Source organism: Cricetulus griseus, chromosome 6 (genome assembly GCF_003668045.3).
Source record: "Cricetulus griseus strain 17A/GY chromosome 6, alternate assembly CriGri-PICRH-1.0, whole genome shotgun sequence".
NCBI lineage: Eukaryota > Metazoa > Chordata > Mammalia > Rodentia > Cricetidae > Cricetulus > Cricetulus griseus.
In genome coordinates, this window is record NC_048599.1 from 144,996,947 (window position 1) to 145,012,557 (window position 15,611).

The following is a 15,611-nucleotide window of genomic DNA, read 5'->3' on the forward strand; positions in this document are numbered from 1 at the left end:
CAGCAGCAGGACCTTATTAAAAGAAAAACCAAACGTCAAGGGATGCTTTGTACGTACATGTTAATCTAGTAACCTGCTCTTCCAAGGAGTTACTACAAAGCAATAATCACAAGCACATGCAAAAGTTTTTATGGCACAAGGATGTTCACTACAAAAATTATAAACTGTGAGCAATGGGCAGCAGAGAGGAGCTGGACTGAGACTGACTTCAGATGCAAGGATGGAGCCACAGTACAGAAAAGCACATACAACATGAGGTGTCTGAGGTGAGTACACAGATCGGTTTTACACGTGCCAAAAGGAGTGAGATACAGAGCAAAATATCTTTCATGCCTAACTACAGACTTTCTCTTCCCAATTCTGCTAATGAACACATAATATTTTATAACTGGAAAACTCAGCAATTATTACTGGAATTTCATTTGCACAAATTTTATGAGACATATTAATAATGCCTAGAAAACTACAACAGAGGGCTTATGCCCAGGTACACACCCCCCACCCCCACCCCTGATGTAGGAGGATCTGCATGAACCTGCAAGAAGCTTGCTGTGGACATCCTGACCCATCTAGGCTACGGCCTGGAAGCCTGTATTCCTCACAGCCTGGGAGCCTGAGGCCCTGACAGCCCAGAAGCCTGTGGTTCTTGAAGCCAGGGAGCCGGGAGCCCTCACAACCTAGGAGATGAGGGTTCTTGGAGACTAGGTGTATGAGACAGAGCATCCTTATTTCCATCTTACCAGTGTTCCTATCCTAGAAAGCATCACCAGCCTGTTCCAAAGCAAGGAACCAACAAATCACTTCTTTATCCATGATCCCTGCTGCTTCCCAGAAACAACTCAACTAGAAACTGGAAAAACATCTTATTTCACACTGAGCACGTCGCTTGGAAAAACAATGATAAAATAAGCCAATAGAGACTCATACCTAGATAGGGAATACTGGGTACCATCTTCAGACTTCGGATGTAGTCCCGAGTCCGCTTGTAGTTGTCTTCTTTGGACATCAGGTAGTCGAGTTTCTCAAAAGTGGTTTTGTCTTTACGATTCAAAAGCTGGAAAGAAAAGAAATTATAGCATCTGGGAGGGAAAAAGAAATAAACCAGAAAAGCTGACAGGAGAAGAGGGCTGTGACAAAGGGCAAAAGGAAACACCTGAATGTGTGTCCACAATTTGTCAAACCCTGATGGAAATAAAGATTTTAAAAGGCAGAGATAGGGCCAGGCATCGGTGGCCCACACCTTTAATCCCAGCACTTGGGAGGCAGAGGCAGGTGGATCTCTGAGTTCTAGGACAGTCAGGGCTACACAGAGAAACCCTGTCCCAAAAACAGGGAGGGAGGGAGAGAGGGAGGGGAAAACAGAGATGGGGACGTCCACAGCATCAGTCTCATTGCTTTCACAGTCTCACATGGAAGACAAGCCCTGGAGCTACCTTATCCACATGATGCTAGCTGACTCCTTCAATATACACACGTCACTGATCTCTGTGGGGACAGCTACTCTACATCAGCACAGGAGTGAAACACACTGGTCATGTCCCCAGCAGGGTTATTTCAAAGCTCTAGCCAGTCTCTTCTCCATAATGCCTCATGGTGAAAGATGCTATTAACTGCCACATGACTCAGGTGAGCATGTCATGAGGACATGGCTATGCTGCAACTCAGGGCTCTTCTCCAGATTCCCCCCACACCGTGTCATATTTGACTGGGCACAGTGTTTCACAAAAAGAACCTCCTTTTCCATAAGTAGTCATCTACAGAGCACCTGGTTATGAGACTTGGGGTGAGCAAGCACTTCCAGATTGAGCACTTGGTGTGTGCTCTTGGGAGAGAGGATGGCTCAATGTAGTCTAAATTTGGTGCCTAGGACTCTCAGTGTAGCTATTCTTCACATGGGATTCAAAATCTAGTACTGGGAAACAGCAAGGCGCCTCTTCAAATGCAATGGCTTTGAGGAAAGGAGTCTAGAAGAGGAGGTCAAGCTTGAAAAGAGGCTGAACAGACACATTTTATAGTAGCCTAGTGAGTGGGTGAAGAGACACTGAGGAACCAAGGGATGTAAGGGAATTATCAGTAAGAAAATCGATATACTGGGGCTGGAGAGATGGCCCAGTGGTCAAGAACACTGGCTGCTCTTGCAGAGGACACGGGTTTGATTCCCAGCACCTACATGGCAGCTCACAAGCACCTGTAACTCCAGTCCCAAGGGATTCCAAAGCCCTCTTCTGGCCTCTCTGGGCACCAGACATGCAAGTGGTGCACAGACATGCATGCAGATAAAGCACCCATACACATAAATTACATAATATGTTTAATGCTGGAAAAGGGCATATAGAGAGGCAGCATTTGATTTTGTTTTTGTATTGTTTGTTTTTCTGTACAGGGTTTCTCTATGTAGCCCTGCCTGTCCTGGAATTCACTCTGTAGACCAGGCTGGCCTCAAACTCATAGAGATCCAGCTGTCTCTGCCTCCCAAGCACTAGGATTGAAGGCATGTGCCACCACATGTAGATTTTTGTTTGTTTGTTTTAGCTGATGGAATCAGAACCCCACTGACTTCTTCAAATCATCTATATTCGCCCAGATGTCAAACAAATCCTGATGCCTTCATTCAAACTGAAGCCGAGCCATGTTGGCTCAACAGCCCACACCACTAGTTCTCTGGTCCTAACTGGGTAGGACCTGATGCCTGTATTCTCTGCCATGTTCAGCCTATCCAATACCTATATGAGCAGTATGTCAGACTGCTGGGTGTTCAAACAGACAGTTTGTCACCCATGTCTTCCCTGGATGGACACACACACACTCAAAAAGGCAGGATCTTGTTAACATCCCTCAATGGCTCCATTCTGTGCTAACAAAAGAAATCAGGTCATGACCAGATTTCTCAAGAATAATTTATAAGTTGCTTTAAGATGAAGAAATTCAGCAGCTTTTACTATGATGCACTGGACAACTACCCAAGAATTTCCTTTACTAAAGTGAAGGAACGGACCAGATAAAAGAGGATACAGGACACAAGAATCAGAGGGTCCTACTTAATAACCGTAAAAGGGATTCTGAGATACTCAATGAGCTGCAGGTCTTAAAAACTACTGGTTCACATGGACAGCTCAGAAGACCTTCCTGGTAGCACAACTGTGCCATGAGGCATGGTATATGGAATAAAAATAAACAACTTTAAGATTACACATGAGTCTAGGGAATAGATGGCTAATTCAGTTAGGGAACTTTTACATTTATTTGTGTGTGGGGGCATACATATGCCACAGAATACATAAAGTCTACCATATGGGTTTCTAGGATTGAACTCAGGTCATTAGGCTCAGTTGAAGGTATCTTTACCTGCTGAGCCAACTCGCTGTCCTGGAACTTTTGTAAAAAGAGAATTGGAATGACCAGGTAAACTATTCCAGAAAGAACAGAGTACTCCTGGTTTACTTCTTGACTGTACAATATTGCCTGCTTCACAATGTTAGTCATTAAGACCCCGAATACTCATTTAACAAAAATGGTTGAACTATTGTGATGGGTTTTTGGAGGAAGGTGGAAACTGGATCTAGAAAACTAAGCTAATATGTATGTACACTATCTAAAGCAAGTGGGCCAAGAAACTCTAGCAAACACACATGGGTGGAATGGTGGCACAAACTTCAAGAAGAAACCACCAACCTGGAAGTGTTGCCTCTAGGGAGGGAGGGAGTGGAAAGGGCAGTGAGTGGAGAAACAGGGGGTATTACAGGTTTCAATAAGCCTTTCAGTACTTGGTGATTTTTTTAAATTAATGTGCATGAATTATGCTGATAAAAATTCTCTTCAGATTTAGGTCTTTAAAAATAGGGTTTGCTTATTCAGAAAACAGCAGCACTTACTTACACATGTCTTAAACTTTTATTACAGGTAGAACCAGCAACTGCAGCCCTCGCATGAACTTTAGATCTCAGCATTTATAAGAAGCATTTATAAGGGTGCTTCAGACCTCAGCATTTATAAGAAGCCTCAGGAAAAGGCCATCAGAGCTATATGTAAGGATATCCAGCAGTTGCTTTACCATGAGTCAGGCATACACTGCAGCCATTCGTGCTCAGGGAACAAGGTAAGCAAAGGAGATTAAGAGGAAGCTCACAGCCTGGGACAGCCAGAGGACTCAGGAGCTCAGTATGAAATTAGTAAGGAATGAAATGGGGGCATTTAAAAGTAATTTTTCACCTCTTTGGCTCTATAATAACAGTGTTGAGGAAAAAATCTACAAAGTCACAGCTCTAATGACAAATATCTGATGCAGTGGAAAAACTGTGACTTTGAAACACAGTCAAGTGGAGAAGTGTTGGGGCATCATCCATATTTGCCATTAGTTCAACTTACTGTGAGGGTGCTTTTGTGTCTCACTTGGCAAATGAATCCCATGAGGGCAGAGTGGTGCTGGCCAAGCTGCTCTCCTCCTGCATTCCCTCCCCAGCACCCCCAGTCCCCTCACAGAAGGAAAGCAGTTGAAATGCAATTACACTAAAGAGTAGAGAGAAAGATAACAGTGGTGATGGAAAAACCAGTTCCATTAGAAACTTCCAAGCATTCAATAATCCTCAGATGATAATGCTAATAAAAGCCAAGACTGGACTTCTGATAAGACACTCACAAGATCACAGTAGGCTAAACTATATAAAGGAACGTCCATGCTACTAAAATCACTTATAAATAAACAAATTAATTCCAGCATAAATGAGCTGAACATTCCATGCAAGAGGTAGCATGGAGGTAGGAAAGCAGGGAGGTAGAAACAGCTTTTAAGCAAATTAGAAATAGATGTGTTAAAAAACAAAAGAAAGCTAACCATCAATCACACTTAAGGCAGGGACTAAAGCTATTTTATAGAACATCAACAAAACAGGCTAAAAACAGAAGCCTCTACTGAAAAAGCAGGAAGCAGGGTTACATATGATCACACTGAGACAAGTCCAAACCACACTCACAACATGAACTTAAATTACAATGTAAAAATGGAGTCCTGCATTACTCATTTTCACACTGCCCGGTGATCCCTCCAAAGAATGACAGCCTCAGAAGGTACACAGTTAGGGCCAGGAGAATCCCAGACCTTGGAGAAATGTCCTGGACATAAACTTCCTTCCTCATGCTCCCGGGGCTATGCGTGCAGCACCTGCTATTAGACTCCTGTAAGCTTCTCCCCCTGGTCTGGTAAAGTAGCTCAAATCTGGAGGCTAACTCCATGGAGGGAAAAAGAAAAGTCCCTCCAATTCCAGCTTACGAGGACATTGGTATTGCACTGCTTTGCCTTGAGGGGAAGAAAAAAAACAACATTTCCTCATACTTGAAGTCTATTTTCAATAAAGAGCTTATTGTTCCAGATATGTTAACACTGGCTCCATTGCCGGGTGGTAGTGGTGCATGCTTTTAGTCCCAGCACTCAGGAGGCAGAGGCAGGTGGATTTCTGTGAGTTTGAGGCCGGCCTGGTCTCCAGAGTGAGTTCCAGGACAGTTAGGGCTACACAGAGAAACCCTGTCTCAAAACAAAACAACACAAAACAGGCTCCAAATCCAACTTCCATTCCAGTGTCTGCCGCTGGCTGGAGAGGAGAGAATTCTCAGTGCCTGTGCAAGCAGAAGTCAGTGTGGAGTCAGCATGCAACTAAACTGGGGTATGTTTTAAAAAGTACTTTTTTTTAGCCTTTGGCTATTTAGTATCTACTTCTGAAAAACAAAAAGGCTGCCAAGTCACACCCCAGTGCCACACATCAGCCGCAATGGACAGCATCTATGAGAAAGCTGGAACTTTGAAATTTAGTGGTAGACTGTTTGCCTTTGCCTAAGGCTATTCAAAACCAGTACAGTTAGAAATTAACTTACAAAAATGGTCATATAGATAAATTTCTGTCCACAGAAAGAAAGTTTTGTCTCATGGATACCACTGACAATCATACTGGAAATCCTGATTGATTTGCCATCCATGTTGAAATGATTGGAGCACTTCCAACTGGACTGCGAATGTGTGCCCCTCTGGCTCTGTGACACACTTCCTCATCTTACTGTCTCCTCTTTAATAATACAGAATTCATCTTTGGCAAGTACTCATTCTGTATTTTATCTTTAAAAACAATCCTTTAACAATTGCATGAACACATATACACAGGTACAGGGGCATCTGCATGCACACTAACTATACTTTCATGGGACAATGTTCATCATGTGTTCCATTTATTATTTATTTTATTCTACTCAGGGCAATTTCGAGACAGCCCCCAAAAGACTCCAATGTAGAACTGGGAGGCAAAGATCTATCCTGATACACAATTGCCAAGGACTCACCTGGGCTCCAGAGCTGGTCTGAGAGTAGGCGTTCTACATGTTCAGTGGGGCTGAGCACTGAGAAGGGCGCACAGAAGCACGAAGGTACAGAACACTTCAAGAGGGCTCAGAAGGGAGCAAGCAAAGATATTCTGAGGAGGGGACCTTCAGCACACAGGGATCTAGAAGCCACGGAAGGCAGGAGAAGTGGCCTGGAGACAGGAGCACTGAGGGATGTTTGAGAGGACAGCAGTTTGGCTAAAATACTGCAAGTATTGTTTTGGATAAGAATAGAAAGATAGAGAGGGTGGGAAACTTGTCTCCTGGCAAAGCTTGGTATTAATTTGGCCATGGTCATAGCCATACCAGGTCACATGACCACCATTTTGACAGCTTATTCTACCTTTGAAGCTACTTCAGCTCAACTTGCAAACTGGGTACCAATACAGGCTAAGAAACACGAACAGCGAATACTAATGGAGAGGGAAAAGGAGCTGACTGCAGCTGTATGAACAGCAAATTTCTCTGGCCACCTCCTATTATTTCTTGTGTACATGACTTGGGACTCTGAATGACTGGGCTGCTCGGGGAAACAGATGATGAGCTAGCAAAGGCTAATTTAAATCAGAAGGTGGGTTTGAAGAAGGAGTGAAACCGTTTGGTTTTTGATGCCATCATCCAAAAGCCTGTTAGATTCTTGGTGCTCAGTAAAACACTCAATGCCCATGAACTACACCCCCGGTGCATCATCACCCATGAGCACACACACCCCCGGTGCATCACTAACACATGAGCACACACACCCCAGGTGCATCATCACCCATGAGCACACAGCCCCCAGGTGCATCACTAACGCATGAGCACACACACCCCAGGTGCATCATCACCCATGAGTACACAGCCCCCAGGCCCATCACTAACGCATGAGCACACACACCCCAGGTGCATCACTAACACATGAGCACACACACCCCAGGTGCATCATCACCCATGAGTACACAGCCCCCAGGCACATCACTAACGCATGAGCACACACACCCCAGGTGCATCATCACCCATGAGCACATACACCCCAGGTGCATCATCACCCATGAGCACATACAGCCCAGCTGCATCATCACCCATGAGCACACAGCCCCCAGGCACATCACTAACGCATGAACACATACACCCCAGGTGCATCATCACCCATGAGCACATACACCCCAGGTGCATCATCACCCATGAGCACATACACCCCAGGTGCATCACTAACGCATGAGCACATACACCCCAGGTGCATCATCACCCATGAGCACACAGCCCCCAGGTGCATCACTAACGCATGAGCACACACACCCCAGGTGCATCATCACCCATGAGCACACAGCCCCCAGGTGCATCACTAACGCATGAGCACACACACCCCAGGTGCATCATCACCCATGAGTACACAGCCCCCAGGTGCATCACTAACACATGAGCACACACACCCCAGGTGCATCATCACCCATGAGCACACAGCCCCCAGGTGCATCACTAACGCATGAGCACACACACCCCAGGTGCATCATCACCCATGAGTACACAGCCCCCAGGCGCATCACTAACGCATGAGCACACACACCCCAGGTGCATCATCACCCATGAGTACACAGCCCCCAGGCACATCACTAACGCATGAGCACACACACCCCAGGTGCATCATCACCCATGAGCACATACACCCCAGGTGCATCATCACCCATGAGCACATACAGCCCAGCTGCATCATCACCCATGAGCACACAGCCCCCAGGCACATCACTAACGCATGAACACATACACCCCAGGTGCATCATCACCCATGAGCACATACACCCCAGGTGCATCATCACCCATGAGCACATACAGCCCAGCTGCATCATCACCCATGAGCACACAGCCCCCAGGCACATCACTAACGCATGAACACATACACCCCAGGTGCATCATCACCCATGAGCACATACACCCCAGGTGCATCATCACCCATGAGCACATACACCCCAGGTGCATCACTAACGCATGAGCACATACACCCCAGGTGCATCATCACCCATGAGCACACAGCCCCCAGGTGCATCACTAACGCATGAGCACACACACCCCAGGTGCATCATCACCCATGAGCACACAGCCCCCAGGTGCATCACTAACGCATGAGCACACACACCCCAGGTGCATCATCACCCATGAGTACACAGCCCCCAGGTGCATCACTAACACATGAGCACACACACCCCAGGTGCATCATCACCCATGAGCACACAGCCCCCAGGTGCATCACTAACGCATGAGCACACACACCCCAGGTGCATCATCACCCATGAGTACACAGCCCCCAGGCGCATCACTAACGCATGAGCACACACACCCCAGGTGCATCACTAACACATGAGCACACACACCCCAGGTGCATCATCACCCATGAGTACACAGCCCCCAGGCACATCACTAACGCATGAGCACACACACCCCAGGTGCATCATCACCCATGAGCACATACACCCCAGGTGCATCATCACCCATGAGCACATACAGCCCAGCTGCATCATCACCCATGAGCACACAGCCCCCAGGCACATCACTAACGCATGAACACATACACCCCAGGTGCATCATCACCCATGAGCACATACACCCCAGGTGCATCATCACCCATGAGCACATACAGCCCAGCTGCATCATCACCCATGAGCACACAGCCCCCAGGCACATCACTAACGCATGAACACATACACCCCAGGTGCATCATCACCCATGAGCACATACACCCCAGGTGCATCATCACCCATGAGCACATACACCCCAGGTGCATCATCACCCATGAGCACATACAGCCCAGCTGCATCATCACCCATGAGCACACAGCCCCCAGGCACATCACTAACGCATGAACACATACACCCCAGGTGCATCATCACCCATGAGCACATACACCCCAGGTGCATCATCACCCATGAGCACATACACCCCAGGTGCATCATCACCCATGAGCACACACACCCCAGGTGCATCATCACCCATGAGCACACACACCCCAGGTGCAATATCACCCATGAGCACACACACCCCAGGTGCATCATCACCCATGAGCACACACACCCCAGGTGCATCATCACCCATGAGCACACACACCCCAGGTGCATCATCACCCATGAGCACACACACCCCAGGTGCATCATCACCCATGAGCACACACACCCCAGGTGCATCATCACCCATGAGCACACACACCCCAGGTGCATCATCACCCATGAGCACATACACCCCAGGTGCATCATTACCATAATGCTGGAGGTATTAAAATGAGCATTTTACAGTGACTCTAAAAGAAAGAGTGCGATCAGCAGTCATACTAGAACATCCTGCTTTGGAGAAGCAGCAGGATGTGGGGCCTCTGACCAAGCAAGGCAGGGAAAGGGGGAAGGGAAGGGCAAGAACAACTAAATCTCTCTTTAACTCGGTGTCCAAAGCCTATGGCTGGTGGCCAGGGGTGGGGGTGGGGGTGTCACTCCAGTATGATGTGAGAATGGACTGGTAAAACCAGAAACAAAGAGACTGATGGAAGTCCATGACAGTCCAGGTCATAAAAAAGGGTCTGCCTTCAGAGATGGAGGCTTCTACAGCCCATCTAAGAAGAGCCAAGAAGAGCTGAAAATAATGCTATGTGCTGGGCACAATTCTAACATTCTCTACTTTAATCCTCACTGTAAGAGGAAAGCTGAGCACAGCTTCTAATTTAAGATGCCACTCACTCAGTTCCCAGATCTCTCACTTCTTCTGTGTAGCCTGGGTCCTCTCTCACTTACAAGCTGCATGCATTCAGACCTCAGACCCCAAGGCATAGATAGACACACAAGGTACAGGCTGGATGAGAATTATAGGCATCTTCCCTCACCTTGGGCCCTCTTGCTGTGTCATTTCTGTTGGGGTAACATGACAATAGATGGCTATAAGCAGCTTGTTTCTAGCACCACTGTGGTGGGCCCTGAAGCTGGAACTCTCCCCTCAAGTCCCAGCCCCAGCTGCAAAGGCCTCGTCACACTGGATCATCTTAACAGGCCATGTTTCAGACTGAGAACATGATTTATTTTTAGCCCATGGTGACTTCTCTTTCTTGGCTAGTAGTGTGGCTCTGCTTGCTGGTGTGTTAACATGGCTATACTTTATACAGCATTGTTGTGTTCACAGGGTGTAGCAGGAGACAGGAAAGGAAGGCCTTATTCCTCATCAGCTCAGCTACCACTTGCCCAAAGATCCAAAACACAGTTTGTGAAGAGTGTCCTAGCACTCTATCTCTTTCTTGGAGTCAACCATCTGATTTCAGCCATGCAGCGTATATGAGGTCAAAGGAACACACAGGCCAAGGGCTGGATGGACCAGGCACTGCAGTGGGTCTGCAGTTCAGGAGAAAGGTCTGGGTCTGCATGACACATGGACAGCTGAAGTTCTCTCCAAGCTGGTATGCTCACCAAGGAAAGAAACAGCAAGATGAGGACTGAGGTCAGAACCTTGTAGAACCTCCACAGCCACAACAGTCACCAAATAAGTCAGCTGTCAGAGAGTGGACGGGGTGTTCAGCCTGGGGAGGAAGGCTTTTCAGTCATGGAGGATGGGCAGTGCCCAGCGCTGCAGCACTGTCGGGCAGATAAGGGTGAAACATCGGCTTCCACAGAGACAACGAGGACCCTCTGAGAGAAGTTCCAGGCAGGCTCCTGCACAATGACAGGCACAGTGACCAGGGGCTTTGACCACTGCCTTCCTGGGCCTTCCATCTCCTCCTCTGCCTCACCCAGCTCAACCTCCATCTAGACCAAGGCTCATAGCCATCTGAGACTGGCAGCCCATGCTTCTTTCCCCAGCCTCCTCTATCATGTCACAGGGGAGTTGCCCACAGTGCTTCTAAAGACATAAGAAGCAGCAGCACTTCCTGAGCAAAAGCATGGAAATGCCACCCATCTGCTGGCCTCAGCTGTCTGCCAAGTGGCTTTAGGTCTAGGTGGAAGAACTGTCCTCTGTAATGCATCACTTGATGAGCCCATCTCACTGGCTATGGGAGAGTGAGAATGCTGACCCTTCCAGGTCACACCCTACAGACCAGGCCGCACCCTATAGAACCCGACCCCACCCAACAGGCCAGGCCCCTGCCCAGCAGTGGTGATCTCCTCCATGCCATGGATTTCAGCTTTCACTCTGCTGATACAAGTGAGTCGAACTCTGGACCAACTCAGTAGTAAAGAGAATCATCTGGGCATGTGTGCAGGGCAAGTAGAGCGTGGGTGTGGCACATGGAATGTATTAGGTGACTCCCCGACACTTCTAAAACCTCATGGTCCAGATCTCTCAGGAACAAGCCAGCCTCTTCTCAGGGTCATTCTAGTTGTAAAAAGAGATCTTGGCAGCTTCCCAGCTGCTGGGGCTCAAACCTCAGGGTAGCCTCCTTCCTACACTCTCCTCCCTTAACATTCTATCTGCAGTGCCTCCCAGAGCCCTCTCCTCAGAACTTACTCTGTACCACTGTTCTCTGATCCCCTGCCACACTCTATCCACTTAGTTCCTGGATTCTTCCCTCACCCACTAAGTGGGCCCTAGTTTCTAGTCTTGGTCTCCCTTTTTGTTTTTTAAACATTTATTTATTTATTTTTAATCTTATGTGTATTGATGTTTTTGCCTGCATGTATGCCTATAAAGGTGCCAGATCCCCTGAAATTGGAGCTATAGACAGTTGTGAGCTGCCATGTGGGTGCTGGGAATTGAACCCAGGTCCTCTGGAAGAGAAGTCAGTGCTCTTAACCACTGAGTCCTCTCTCCAGCCCTCCTTGGGCTCCATTTCTCCTCATTTGTTTTCTGCACATCAGTAGTGGTGATTAAAGAACACAAAAGCAAGAGTCAGTAGATTATGTCCATTTCCTGTTCCAAGCCTTTCTGTGCACTTAGAATGGTATTTGGCCTCTGTCACGGATTAAGCCCAGTCACACTGACCTTCGGGTCCCTTAATGACACCAAGTTCTTCTCCCTGTATTCCTGCACACCAGCTATCCCCATCCCCCACCCTCTACAGTTGCTCCTGCTTTTGTCACTCAAATTTTGGCATACAGGGCCTCATTTGGGGCCCTTCCCTGAGTGTCTGTGCAAAAGCTGACACCCTGATCCATCCACACCTGCAACAGTCCTGATTTTACTCCTGTCTCACTACTCCTTGCTCAATAGTCACGCATTCAACCAATATCTCTCGATGGCTCTATGCCAGCCAGGAAGCACATGTTAATTTCCAAGAATAGTATGTATCTTCCCCAGATGACATGAAAACCATGAGCATAAGGCCTGAGCCATGGCATGGAGGAGACATACAATAGGTATTTGATCTGCAGAATGAATGACAACTACAAGGTGATTTCCTGTGTGCTCAGGAAATCAGAATTGGCTGGAAAAGCTTCTTTCTCAGGCCTCATAGCTTTGAGTCGGCAGTATTCCAAAGTGGCCCCACCTCTGGAATAAATAAGTCATTGCTTGTGTTTTTCCAGGCTGACCATGACTCCCTGTTTAAGGATCCAGCCACCATTTATTTAGATCCCTTGTACTCAGCTTCAGTCAGTTCTTCTCATGGGCAGCCTCAAAGGCTACCCTGGCCTAGCTACAGCCTAACTGACCAGTATTAAAGGTCACCCACATAGTTTAGCCAAGCAGCAGGCTTCCTCCCATGCCTGGACACTACCACCTTCCATTTAGGCTTCCCAAATACCCAGGGTTTCAATGCACTACACCAACGACAACACTCAGAGGCAAAACATACTCATGGGCCAGCCACATTTCTTGAACCCAATCTGTAAGCAGTGTATAGGCCTACCTGTACTGGCCTGGTAGTGTCCACGCAGTGGGCAACCAGACTATAGGGTCCAGCAGGTTCAGCTGTGTCCCATTCATGTTGACACTTACCAGCTCTGAGAGCTTTGGTCACCCCACTTTCTAGAACCTTAGTTTCTTCTTTTGCAAAAACAAGGACTATGAAAGTACCAGATGGGTGGGGCTATTGGAACCCCTTGTTCCTCCCCATGTTGTGGGCTCATAAAGTCTCCACGGTCCCAGCTCAAGGGATATGAGAAGGAAGAGGCAACATTTCTATGGCCAATCTCATCACCATATGTCAACAACTAAAGAAAAATGCAATTAAGGACAAGATAGTTCAGACAAGTTTGTGCTGGGTGGCATCAGAGATAGAAGAATGGTGGAGTAGCAAAGCACATGGCTGTTCTATCACAGGTAGTAACAGAGGGTCATCCTTTCCCGGGGGCCTGGGGACAACGGCTGAGAGGAGGACGTGTTTGGGCCTCTCTGTTCACCAATGCTCTGTGCCAAGGGTTAACAAAGCAGCTGGGTGGCAGGGAGCAGATCTAAAGCAAGGCCAGGTAGTAACTTTTCTAAGAATGAACCAATCACTCCCTGCGCAATGACCTGGGAATCCTGAGGCTATAATCCACAGTGTGCACAGCCTTCTCTCCCTGACATTTCTATTCCCTAGAATGTTGTGTCTTCCCACATTCTGCCTTGGCAAGTGGCCTTCCGTAGGGAAGCAGCCCGGCTGCCAGCCTAGGACTCAGTAGGATGGTTTGTTAGAAAAAGACAGAAGACTGAGGCCCCCAAGTTTCGTGATCACTGGTAGAATGGAACCGTAGTTCCTTGCATTTTGTCAGCCACACACCCTGTGGTGGCAGACAGCAGTCCTGGGTGAGTGCTTGGTTCAAGCTCCCCAAGTGTGGGGGCTCATTTTCATTACAACATAGACCCAAAACTGCAGTGCAGGTCCTAGTCCAGTGAGCTGTACTTGACAAACCACACAGTCCTAATGCTGCTCTGACCTAACATTGTCCACAGCCCCATCAGCAAACAGCACCCTCTGGGATACACTGAAATGCCACCGAGAGTCCTGCTTGTCCCTGAGTAGGCCAACTTTCTGTGCAAGTCCTAGAAATAGCCCCAGCTACTCCTCAGCCCCTCCCAAGGAGCCCCCCACCAAGTCATAGCATTGCATTGCTCACAGTAAGGCCAATGCACACAAGAAGATTTGAAGCTCAGCCCTCTGGGTGCCCACACGGCTCCTGGAAGCCCAAGAAACAGTAACAGCATCTCAGTGATGGAAAAGTCATTTTAAAAAGAATCTCCAAAAATCTTCTGAAAAAGCCTCACTGCTCAGATGGCCTTAGAATCACAGGGCTGGCAGCGACTGCTGAGATGGCAGCTTCCAATTTTGCTTTGACCTCCAAAACCATGGCTTATCTGCAGTTCACCCAGAAGTCCCAGATGCAAGCAGGCTGCTCTGGCAGAGTCATCCATTTGGCACCTTCACTCCTCTCCTGCAGCTCTGGATGGTCCCTAAGACAACTCTAAGGACCCAAGAGGATCCACAAAACACTGATAGAAACCCACTACTTCAAGCCAACTGTCCAGAGCAGAAATTAGAAAGGAGACCCAGGCTCTGAATGGCATATGAATGAAAACCTAGTTCCCAGACTCCAGGCTGACACTTCTCACACCACTCTGCTATAGCCAGGTTTCTTGCAACTGGAAGAGGCAAGGCTCATTTTAGATGGCCTACAACATGATCTGTATGCATCTTTTTTTTTTTTCATGACACTTTCAACTTTATTTTTCATTGCAAAAGAATGTAAGTAAACCTCACAAACTTTAATTCCGTATGTATCCTAAAGGATCCTGAGTCAGTCAAGTGGGAAACAGAGTCCAGTCCCAGGCTGGCAGAGAGAAGGTTGGAAACAAGTCGAAGAAACAAGTCTAGAAATTCCATATAGTCCTGTCAGTTCTTGGGACATAAACAGGTCTTGAGAGGCCTAGGCTGTGCCCCTGTAAGAGCCTCTGGAGCAGGCAGGCCAGGAGGTAAACACTAATGAGCTATGGAAATAGCGATTACTTCTCCCATGTCAGGCACTGGGCCAGCTAAGGAGGATAAAGAGGTCTGAGATATTTTTAAAGTATTTTTACAGCGGAAAAACTTTCCTACAGACTCAATTATATAACTATCAGTCTCCACCTCTGTGCTGAAATTATCCAAGGCCTCTCGATGAAAAAAAGGGGGGGATACAAAAGGATAGAAGTAGTTTTTTTCCTACACGAGGGTCACAGGTCTCCCCAGAGAACTTTGAGCTATATGGCCAGTGACCCAGGGCAGCTGCAAGCCATTAATCCCCAGACCTTCCCAGGGGCAATTGAGAGACTGCCAGACACACACACACACACACACACACACACACACACACACACAAAAAAAAAAAAAAAAAAAAAAAAAAACTGGC

The 15,611-nt window shown here is 47.6% G+C and overlaps 1 protein-coding gene and 2 long non-coding RNA genes across 8 annotated transcripts in view; 2 read left to right on the forward strand and 1 right to left on the reverse strand.

The window, feature by feature from the left end:
• The window catches only part of Ralgps1 (Ral GEF with PH domain and SH3 binding motif 1), a 244,246-nt gene that overhangs the window by 135,984 nt on the left and 92,651 nt on the right, over positions 1 to 15,611 (reverse strand). For all 6 annotated transcript variants that reach the window (XM_027423756.2, XM_027423759.2, XM_027423761.2 and 3 more), the window contains one exon: positions 928 to 1,054. In XM_027423756.2, coding sequence (XP_027279557.1) covers positions 928 to 1,054 — 127 coding nt within the window. The remainder of the gene's footprint in view (positions 1 to 927; positions 1,055 to 15,611) is intronic.
• LOC113836528 lies at positions 1,048 to 6,078 on the forward strand. Its single transcript, XR_003486842.2, has 4 exons — positions 1,048 to 1,626; positions 3,901 to 4,096; positions 5,573 to 5,657; positions 5,900 to 6,078. It is a non-coding gene; the product is annotated as an uncharacterized LOC113836528 (long non-coding RNA).
• On the forward strand, positions 6,244 to 15,558 carry LOC113836529. The gene is made up of 2 exons (XR_004770422.1): positions 6,244 to 6,408; positions 10,498 to 15,558. It is a non-coding gene; the product is annotated as an uncharacterized LOC113836529 (long non-coding RNA).